Below are 10,668 nucleotides of genomic sequence, written 5' to 3'. Positions count from 1 at the left end.
CATTTTAAGTACTTTATGTCATTAATTTTAGCGTATGCATCTCTTTTATTTTGTTGTAGCATTAGATGATTAATAGTACTACTACTGATTTACGAGTCAAGTCTCTTCCAAAGATATTTAAATGATTCGGTAAGATTTTAAGGGTTAAACCATTCAATTCGCATCTTCAGTTTAATAATACTATAAACTGTAAAGAGTTGATAAATGTGTAGTACTACTATGCTACGAATATGGTCATAGGATAATGATAAAATGCAAACTTATATATTATACAAATTCAAAACTTGTCGATACAGTTTTAACACTGTTTTAATACAATATCAACACAGTATAAAATTTCAAGGTTTTAATGTGTTTCAAGGTTTTAATGTGATGCCTTTTTGTGATTTGTTGATATTTTTCAATGGTCCAAATCATGGTTTTGAATTTGTACAATATTTAGAGTTTTTATTTTGATCACATTCCTATGAGGATATATATATACATGTGCAAAGTTGCAAATCCATCTACCATCAAAGATGAGTAGCTAGGATACAGATTACCAAAAGATTTTACCAACAGATAATCACAACAACAAAAATCTAAATAAAAACATGAAATGCCAATATGGTTGAATCTAGTCAATTTCTATGGTCGACTCCGATGTCATACCATCGCCGTGAGCAGGGGCGGATCCAGAAATATAAATTAACGGAGGCAAATTTATATATAAGGAAAATTTAAGAATTGGAGAAGGGGCAAATATAAAGAAATTTCAAAAAAATTGCAAAATTAAATTAAAAATAGCATATGTTAAAATATTTGAGGAGGGGCATTTGCCCCACCTTTTGATAAGGTGGATCCGCCCCTGGCCGTGAGTATCAGGTACATTTGCCTCCAATTCAGGCGGCAAATACTCGATATTCCTGAGGATGATGACTTTGGGCCTAAAACTCTCCGTGCTGGGCTCCATCACATCAAATATCCAAGCATCACCAAGTTCCAGTTTGTTATCAGCTACAAACATCGGCGGGTCCAGGTGGGGTCGAGTGGGGTCGGCCGACCCCACCATCGCCCCCGGACTACTGCCGGAAAGTTTGCCTTCGACCCTACATCGTCCATCCCATCGCCCCTTTACCCAACACAGAGAATTGATGGCGAGGTGAGCAAGAGATGAGGAGGAACTACGCTGTGGCAGCCGTGTTTGAAATCCGGCAGCGGCATCGCGGCATCGCGGCAATGGAAGCGGCGACCAAGAAGGCGAGAATGAAAGAGGGAGAGAGGCCTTTTCAGATTTGTTTTCAGACCAAGAAGGCGAGAATGAGGAGAGAGGGATTACTGCGTCTGGGGAGGAGTGAAAGTCCTCTAAACATTGTTTATTTCCAATAAATTTAAATAGAAGAAAATAGGTGTCACCATTAAAAATTGACACATTCCTAGTGCTTCAAATTTTATAAATAAACTTTAAAATTTTACTATATTTCTTTATTTGTAGTATTTCAAATTAATCAAGCAAAAATGTATTGATATTGGCCTAACTTCACTTTTAAACAATTTTAACTATTTAATCAATTTTGTATATAAAATACTTTATTGATATTTCCACTAATTAATTTATTTAAATTAAACACGTACTTGAATAATGATACTAATATATAGTGATATTTCTTTATTTTTTTCTAAATTTTTTACAATATAATTTAATATTTCAACCTTATTATACATATTTGAATTATTTTAAAAAATTATAATTTTCTAAACTTTTATATTATAGATAATTATGTCATTTCCGAATATAAATACTTAAATTAAAAATATTTTTAAAAATTAATTATTTTACTATTATACTTAATTTTTTTTCGACCCCATGATATTCAACTCCTGGATCCGCCATTGGCTACAAAGCTTCTCCACCCACTAGCCTCAAACCTATGTTGCTTCGCTTTTCCATTGTATGACGTGTTCCACTTCTTGTCACCGTGTGTGAGAATCATAGGCACAACTCGACAAGGAAAAATGGGAACTATATATGATGGCACTTTCTGTTGGAAGCGAAAATTATACACCATACTAAAAAGCAATATGCATCCTATAATGGTTTATAGTTGGGGAAGTGTGTTTTGTATCAATAGTCAATTGCAATACGAAGATCTCACCAAATCAAGAATTGAGTTAATTATAAACAACGGTAATCCAAGATCAAAAAGTCATAGTTGTAACTTGTAATGTATCTAGGTTATACTATGAGCATTGCAAAAAGTTCACAGTTTGCAATTGTTTGAGAATACATCCAAATGGGATGAATGTGTATGGCAACGAGAATATAATGGAAAACGAGCAAGTACCATGTTATAGGGGGAATGGATATGTGAGTTTGTCATGATAACATGGAAAAATGGCTTATCCTCCGAGAGACAGCGAAGTCCATCATCGACTTCTACTTCAGCGGCTATGGGACTTGGGATAAGTCCAGCTTGACAAGTTTCTTCATTCGCTAGGATAACCGGAACAAAGTTGTAAAATTGATCGTCTATTTACTTCCCTGTATGGACTAAAACAAAAAAGATGAATCAAATTTAAGATTCTTCATTCAACTTACCACGACATAGAGTTAGAGGAAACCAACTCCATTATTAACAGCCCCACAACCTAAATTGGAATGATAGCATGATATTTGTACACATTGATTGCACAATCAAGGTGATCATACTCCAAATTTGAAGTTTTGTAAGAAGTAATCCTAATTCTAAACATATAACTTGTCGCATTGTTGTTATCCTTGATCTTACAACTATCAACTTTAGTTGGGAAACAATTAATGAAAGAAGATGAAGATCTATAGACTATATTTTTAAATAATTAGCACTCCTTGTATCCATTACAAATCCAAAATCAGAATAATTACAATAATTATGATGGCGGTGATGGTGTTGGTTTACCTCCTCCTTCACGAGAGTTGGGCGAGCATCTTGTTTGGAAGTGTTACCGTTTGTATACTAGAAATCACGTTTTGAGTGATTGAATACTGTAAAACTCTTATTTTATTTTCCAAGGAATAAAACAGATTATTTTTTCATAATGTTGTTATGCTTTACATTTAATGGTTGTTTTGCATGTTTAAATGTATAAGTAAACTTAACAAAGTCTAAATCTTTGTTTTAGTAGACCGGTTGTGGGCGTCGTCCACTTTAAGATAACACGGTCAATCCTAAACAAAGAATAAGAAGAATTTCACGACCTATATGGAATATCCATCGTGAAAGATTGCAATGTCAGTCCGCATATTTCTAAGCCTTACCGAAATAAGATGACATTGGTGTGGTAAAGCACTGAACGGATCTAAAAGCAAGACGCGTCTTTATGCTATCTACAGAAAGACGAGGTCTTGATAAATATTTGTTTCTTAATCAATGTAGGTAGGGATGTCAATGTAGCCCGCAACCCGTGGACCGGCCCGAATAGCCCGCCAAATTTACAAGGTTAGGGCCGAAAATTTATAGCCCGATAAAATTACAGCCCGATTAGCCCGCACCCGATTAACCCGCAACCCGTTAGGGACAGACCTGAAAACCTGATGGGCTGGCTCGGAAACCTGATAAAATTTCTATCGTTCTATTTGTTTGATTCTAATTCGACACTTCATTGGTTATTTTATAACATAGATTACTGAAAAAATAACTTTCAATGTTATATATTAAATATATAAATTATTTATTAAATTTTTACTAACATAATAATAGATATATAAATTAGATACTTCAAATTCACTAAAAAATATATTTAAATTTCTAAAACATGCTTTAAAATTTCTTGTTGTTTATGTTTTATTTTGCATAAATCTCAAATATTAGTATCTAATCATGTTTTTGTTTGAGTTTATGCATATATCTCAAATTTATCATAATTAAATATTTTACATTTTATAAATATAATTAATTTTTACCATTATTTATTGGATTGATCGCATGTTAATTTTATGGGCAGCAACCCGATTAGCCCGCTGGACTAGCCCGAAATCCGAGCTTTTAGGGTTAGGGTTGAACTTTTATAACCCGAAAAAATCACAGCCCGAGTAGCCCGCACCCGATTGACCCACAACCCGAATAGGGTTGGCCCGATTGACATCCCTAAATATAGGTTAGCATTGAGCATACGGTATTGATTATGCACTACTTTAACTTATCAAATGGTGCGGGTTTTTCGTAACCCAATAATCATGATATATTGGGTAGTGGTGATTAATATCTAGCGGTGCTAGGATTGCTATTATGTTGAATCGTGCGCGGGGTGAGTCTCGTTTGATAATGTCCTCAAGAGGAGCGCGAAACAAGGTTTTATTATTCGGAACCTAGCTAGTTGGAGTTTGATTACTCTAAGAATAATAAATAAGCGTTTCATGCTAAGTCCACTCTTGGAATTAATAAGATGTTAATTAATTAAGTCCATAGCAGACATTAATTAATTAATGGACATTTTTATCTTAAGTGCGGGAAATAAAAGTTAAAACGGAAACCCAAATTACTTATAATTTCGGATTTGGATGGGGAGAGTTCAATATTACTTCTGTAGTGGCTGCTCGTAATATTCCAATTAAAGCTTGTATTAAATTGTAGGTTCAATTTAATTAGTAAAAAGTGAATTGGGTGAGCCCATATCCAAAACCTTTCATAGATCCTTGTTTGGCCCCAGAAGGAACTTAATATAAATAGGAGAATAAATGAGACAGAAAATACACATTATTATTTACCAAAATTTTTGATCACTCCTTCATAAATGAAATTTCCGCCCAATCTCTCCTCCGTGGATTTGAATTTCTATCTCTTTTATTTAAGTCCTAGTATTCCGGTAAGATCAGCCCACACTGATATTGGAGTACAGTTCGGGAATCAGAGAGAAGATCTGTGGTCTAGTATTCAAAGCGTCATGTGGAGAAGTCGCTAGCCATCGTCGATTATTTGGAGAATCAACAAGGTATTATTTCTGCTCCGTAGAAAAGCATGTTTTAGGTTTCAATTATACTTAGCATGATTAATTCAAGTTATGAGCATGATACATGTGATGATTACGCGAATAGAATTTGTATAAATAATCTGCTAAATAGATCTGATTATTATTTGATTTATTTGTTTGAATTAATCGAACGCTTCCGCTGTCAGTTCCTTCAGGAAGGAGCCATCATACAGTGTTGCAGCCGTCTCGTCGCATGGAGGTTCGCGCGAGGGAGAGAGAGTTGGCAAACTAGCACGCCACGCGCTCCCCCCACGTGGCGGGCTTTCATTGGGCGGTGAATATATATGATTTATGCATGAATATCACCAACTATTCAAGCAGCAAGATTTATACCTTTGGAGTCTTGAATTTTCGTTTTCATTTCTTATGGAATCTTGATTCTGATCGATTATTTTAAGAAAAATAAAACCCAATATTGAACAATGTTACTATTTGACTCTAAAAATCGATCGTACAATAGCAGAAAATCCAATCAAGCTTCAAAATTATCTGCTTCCCCCTCCCACTACCTGCAAATTTCGCAGTTTCGTGCTGACGTTGGCATGGCGGCGAAGCAAATGGAACAAGTGCAGAAGAAATTGACGATGTTGAATTACCCGAGAGCCAATGCACCGGCGCAGTCACTCCTCTTTGCCGGCATGGAACGCTACGCCCTTCTCGAATGGCTCTTTCTCTTTTTCAAGTAGCGATACTTCGCCTATTTGGATTTTATCATTGTTCGAATAATTGAATGAACAATTACATAAAGCTGCTCTCTACGATGATTAACCGAGAAAGATGGTGAAGGAGCATAAACTGTAGAGCGGAAACGTACCTTGATCCATAATGAATTGAAAGGTGGAATTGCTTTGCAGCGGCTATGGATCTTCCAAACGATCAGAGACGTCCTTCACAGTAGTCTGCCGAGAGAATACATAGATTTCGAACTGACGACTGGGGACCATAACCCTAGTTTATATTTATATTAAATATAAACCCTTTTATTTTCTATTCGGTCTCTCATTCACTTATTTTCATAACAATTAAATACACTTTTAACTCAAACCTTAATCTTTATTGAATCACTGGACAATTGAAAGATCTATACACATACACCCCAAAATTCCAACAACTATGCCATCATTTTGTTTCAATTTCGATGATGGATATTTTGCAGATTACTGGGTGATAATTCTCCATTTTCGCAGCAGAATCTACAGGGAGATGCTGTGGATCGAGATGAAGAGACCTCCAGGATACACTGTAAATCCCCTTTTTTCTTTGTTCCATTTTTCAGCATTGTTATTGAAGGCCACCCTTTTTATTTTAAAGTTTTCTTTTTCTTTTTATTTTGAGAATAATTTGGTGTAGGCTTTGTCTGCATTGTGTTCAGATTGACAACTTGACAGAATTTTTATATGTGCTGCAATATCTGCAGCTGTTGGTGTATATTTTGATTATAATTTTGAATGGAACATGTAAATTATACTTCAACTACATTTCTTTTCATTTTGTTTTGTTTCTGTATTGCAGATTTGACAGAGATTGCAAAGTTTTTGGGTGTTACCACTACTATTGACACTAGAGCCATCCAATTGAGTTCGAATTACGTAAAGTTCATTTTCTAAGTCTTTGTTAAGTCCTATTTCTTCAAGTCCCCAAAAGCCCCATCCATTGTACACTGTTTAACCACAACGCTACAACTACAATGATTGTTCAGTTTATGTTTATTTTATTTCTGCATTTGTGCATTTGGGTGAATGGAAAAGAGAAAATATATTGATGAAGCATTCCCTTAGCTACTTACAAACCAACTATTTATGCTCAAAATTTAAATTCTCCAGTCTCGTGTTCTATTTGTTATAAATATGTGAAATTACAATAAACAAGTGTTTCTTCTTTCGTTTTTGTGTTCTCTTCAACTGACATTGAAATAATTTTACTGGCATGGGTTGCCTGGCTATGAAGTTTTCAACTTTCAATTGCTTCTAAAAATGTTTAGGATAGATGCATGCTATCTATACATATTTCTAGCTAGTGATAACTTTTATTGCAGGGTCGAGGAAGTTACGAAGATCGTACTGAAATGTTGCGTCTTATTGTGGATCTTGTGGAGGCAAGCATCTATGCTGATAATCCCGAGTGGAGGTGTTTATGTCTAGATTCCATGTTGTCATTATGAGTATATTCTTTTTTTTTTAAATGATCATTAGATGGTATATTTATCCTGCTAATGTTTAGTGTCGTCATTTTGTTCAGTGTAGATGAGCAAGTAGCTAAAGATATTCAGCTTATCGATGCTATAGCTGAGAAACAAGCTCAAATTTTCTCTGAAGAATGCAAGTTGTTTCCAGCAGATGTGCAGATCCAATCAATATATCCACTGTAAGAAGTAATTATTTTCTAGATTAGTGTCATAACCCTTCGTTTCACTCTTTTCAGATTCCCTTTGTTGCTAATAAGAAGTAATACTGGTTTGAATTCCATTTAGCCTTTTAGAAATGAATCTACTTTGTTGGTCGTACTTATTAATATGCTGTTGCTTCTGGAATGATTGGCATTCTTCTTACTCGTCTTCTTATTATAAATTGTTTATGTTAGCAAAGTATTATTATCTACCTGGGGTTTTCATTATCAGACTTGGACTCGGTGTTTTCCATTTATCTTATGTTCCCTAAATCAAACACTACTTGTAGGGCAGATATATCTGATTTGGAGAAACAACTTTCAGATCAAACAAACAGACTTCTAAACCTTCAAGAGATGGTTGATGATCTAGCTTCTAAGGTGCTTATCAAGTTTCTATACTCTAATTTCATTAACAATGCAAGCTTCATTTGATTTTGGCATTAGCTTCATCTCTTTTCTCTGCATCAATATTATCATTTTGTATGGGGTTACCCTCTGTAGCATCCATATAATCCAGATGAAGATTACATGGACGCTGAAGCAAAACTACGGGAACATCTGGAATCTTTCCTTGAAACTGCTAGATAGCTCAACACCATTTACACCAAGGTTTTGTTTTTCATTAATCTTCTCTGAGTTGCCTCTTGGTGTACTGCTCAATGATCAATTTTGTACTATTAATCTGTTTACATCCCTATTTATGTTTGTAAACTTGATATAACTATTTTACTATCTGCATGAAATACGTCCTTGGACACATATGATGGAGGTTCCTCAACTTCATGGTTTTGGACCCGCTGCAAATAGATTGTTGGAGGCATACAAAATGCTTTTGAAGGTACCTAATACAAATATAATTGTATCCCACAAAGCAAAGTTTCTCATAGCTTACAAATTTAAAATTTCAGTGGTTGTCACAATTTATGATTTCTCTTTTGGGACAGTTGAAAAACTTTGGCTTAGTACTAGTAGTTTATGAGTCCAAGTTTGCCAGTTTTTAGATTTACAACCTCAACTTTTAGATATCCTGAGAAACATGTTTGATGGGTGAGCCCAGTCAGATTTCAGATGCTGGAATTTAAATCGCAAATAAATAAAAACATTTAAGATGGGGATCATAAGCTAGTATATTAAGTATTAACCCTTAAACTTTAATGTGTGAAATATTTAAAGGCATACTTGTCTCTTTATTGTGACAGTTCTTGGGAAACTTGAAGAACCTTCGAGATTCACATGCAGCAGTAGCTGTTGGATCATCTGAAACAGTTGCCGGTGATCCATCTTCAGTAATGAGAATAATTTCAGAGTGTGAAACTGCACTGGCGTTCCTGAATACAGATCTTGGAATCCTGTCTGCATCCATTGCTCGTGAGAAGGGCGAAGATGCGTCTTCGTAAATTTAGATAGGAGTTGTTGGTCAATGCTTTAATGTGTATCTCATTCTTTAGTTCATTGTGTGTTATGGTACTCTCTCTCTCTCTCTCATTGTATTGTATTGTGTTGTGTTGGGAAACTTAATCAATTAGTCCCTTGTAACATACTGAATTATGATATCTACATTGACTAGCTAGAGCTATGAATTGAATTGAAAATTTATGGCTAAGCTGCATTATTTGATAGTATCTCATAGTACTCCATAAAGCTTCCTTCTTCATTGTAAATCAAGAGCATAGAATATTTTATATTGGTCTAATAATATTATCACACCAAGTACATTGTTCCATCACTAAAGAGTTACAAATTGAATAATCTTGGTAGTGTAGAGCTTTTGAGACATTATAACCATTTTCTACCAATTAGAATACACCCTTAAGGAGTTACAAGTTGAGTAATATTGGTTGACTTTAGAGACATTATAACCATTTCTATGAATTCAAGAGTAACAAATTGAATAATATTGGAGTTGAGCCATGTGGCCCATTTAAAGAAGTAGACCACATGCCTCTTAATGCGGAGAGCACCGCGCCAGGCTGGCTTCACATAGCAGCGTTAAACTTCCCGCTCTCTGCAGTGGAAGGATTATGGACCGGTGCTATTCAGCCCGGTAAAGTTGAGTTGGTTGGCCCAATTGAACTTTCACCTTTTTTCCAAAATATATTAATAACTACCTTTCCTAATTTGATGTCCTTTCGATTTTTTCTGAATAAATAAACACTACTCCATTTTTAACAGTGTATGCCCTAATCCACTCGACAATCTTAGAATTTCGACGTCCCTGGATTTGAAATTTCTCCAAATTAAATGCACAGTCTGTCAATTGAGGCAATCATATCATAACTCATATTTATGTGATAACCCTATCATTTTATGGGTCAAAAGTATCATTTTTACTAAAAATGATATTTATACACGATAAAATGATATTTTTTCAGCATGCATAAAATGATACTTTTATTCCATAAAATGATATTTTGTTCCATAAAATGATATTTTTCGTCCATAAAATGAGGGTTATTAGGTTATCACCATAAATATGGGTTATGATATGATCACATCCCTATATATATATATATATATATATATATATATATATATATTAACTTAGAGTTATGATCAATGCCGAACCCTTCTTAAAAACCGAACTAGAGACCAAATTAGGACCCTCCATCTTCTTAATCTTGTGTTTAGAATTAATTTACCATTATTTTATTATTTTATCCCTAAAAAACTTGTTGAAGGGTATTTTGGAAAATCATTTATTCACAAACATAAAATACTAAAATATGTGTTTCCTCAATTTTTCTCTCAATTCTTCGATCGCCGATCTCTTATTCAATCTTCATCGATCTCCTTCTCGCAATCACCTTCATCTTCATCCATCTCCTTCTCGCAATCACCTTCATCTTCATCAATCTCCTTCTTGCAATCACCTTCAATCTTCATTGATCTCCATCGCATGACAATTGTGTTGCCTCAATTCACGATCGCCGGACAATGGCCTCAATCGCGATCTGCTTCAATCGCGACCTGCCTCAGTTTTCGCAATCTTCTAAATCTCATTGATAAGGCTAATTTCATGCATCGGTTATGTGGTGAAAAATCACCTTTTTACTGGGTCTAACACAAGTTTTAAGCCAGGTATGTGAAGGAATCACTAGGTCTAGGAAGAGCTGAAGGCAACGGACCAGCGAAGAAAAGCGAAGGAAAGTGAGCAGAATTAAAGAGAAAAATGGCTGGACGAAGAGAGTCAAAACCTGAGGGTAACGAAGACTAATCACACCCTGCTGGACCCACTTCCACGCCTATATAAAGAGGAGCATGCAGCACACGAAACATACATGATTTGCTCTC

At 35.0% G+C, this 10,668-nt stretch overlaps 2 protein-coding genes across 6 annotated transcripts; one reads left to right on the top strand and one right to left on the bottom strand.

The window, feature by feature from the left end:
* Positions 1-673: 673 nt before the first annotated feature.
* On the bottom strand, positions 674-5,813 carry LOC148933747 (uncharacterized). The gene is made up of 4 exons (XM_089061280.1): positions 5,804-5,813; positions 2,325-2,473; positions 1,859-2,021; positions 674-1,344 (listed from the first exon to the last, which is right to left on the bottom strand). Exons 1-4 carry the CDS (start codon positions 5,811-5,813, stop codon positions 755-757), a joined length of 912 nt encoding a protein of 303 aa, XP_088917406.1. The 3' UTR covers positions 674-754.
* Positions 5,814-6,016: 203 nt separating this feature from the next.
* On the top strand, positions 6,017-8,980 carry LOC125224362 (AUGMIN subunit 7-like). 5 transcript variants are annotated; one of them, XR_016130771.1, is made up of 7 exons: positions 6,092-6,231; positions 6,502-6,578; positions 7,025-7,116; positions 7,233-7,353; positions 7,665-7,755; positions 7,895-8,215; positions 8,577-8,980. XR_016130771.1 is itself a non-coding variant. In XM_089059128.1 (6 exons), exons 1-6 carry the CDS (start codon positions 6,103-6,105, stop codon positions 8,590-8,592), a joined length of 546 nt encoding a protein of 181 aa, XP_088915254.1. In that variant the 5' UTR covers positions 6,017-6,102; the 3' UTR covers positions 8,593-8,980. The 5 variants fall into 5 exon arrangements, 2 of the variants coding, with proteins under 2 accessions (XP_088915254.1, XP_088915255.1); XR_016130770.1 differs by having other exon boundaries at positions 7,228-7,353; XM_089059128.1 differs by lacking the exon at positions 6,502-6,578 and having other exon boundaries at positions 6,017-6,231; positions 7,228-7,353; positions 7,895-7,986.
* The last annotated feature ends 1,688 nt before the right edge of the window (positions 8,981-10,668 follow it).

Source organism: Salvia hispanica, chromosome 1 (assembly GCF_029641045.1).
Source record: "Salvia hispanica isolate PSC_SH4W2 chromosome 1, Shi_PSC_v1, whole genome shotgun sequence".
Taxonomy (NCBI): Eukaryota; Viridiplantae; Streptophyta; class Magnoliopsida; order Lamiales; family Lamiaceae; genus Salvia; species Salvia hispanica.
Note: the sequence above shows the minus strand (reverse complement) of the source record. Positions and strands in the feature narration are given on the sequence as shown.

Coding starts and splice junctions, on each gene's coding strand:
- LOC148933747 (XM_089061280.1), bottom strand. Junction 2,022..2,324: donor TCCATTCCCCCTATAACATG/GTACTTGCTCGT, acceptor CGCTTCCAACAG/AAAGTGCCATCATATATAGT. Junction 1,345..1,858: donor AGCCAATGGCGGATCCAGGA/GTTGAATATCAT, acceptor AACAATGTTTAG/AGGACTTTCACTCCTCCCCA.
- LOC125224362 (XM_089059128.1), top strand. CDS start 6,103: ATGCCATCATTTTGTTTCAATTTCGATGATGGATATTTTGCAGATTAC. Junction 6,232..7,024: donor AGAGACCTCCAGGATACACT/GTAAATCCCCTT, acceptor CTTTTATTGCAG/GGTCGAGGAAGTTACGAAGA. Junction 7,354..7,664: donor ATCCAATCAATATATCCACT/GTAAGAAGTAAT, acceptor CACTACTTGTAG/GGCAGATATATCTGATTTGG.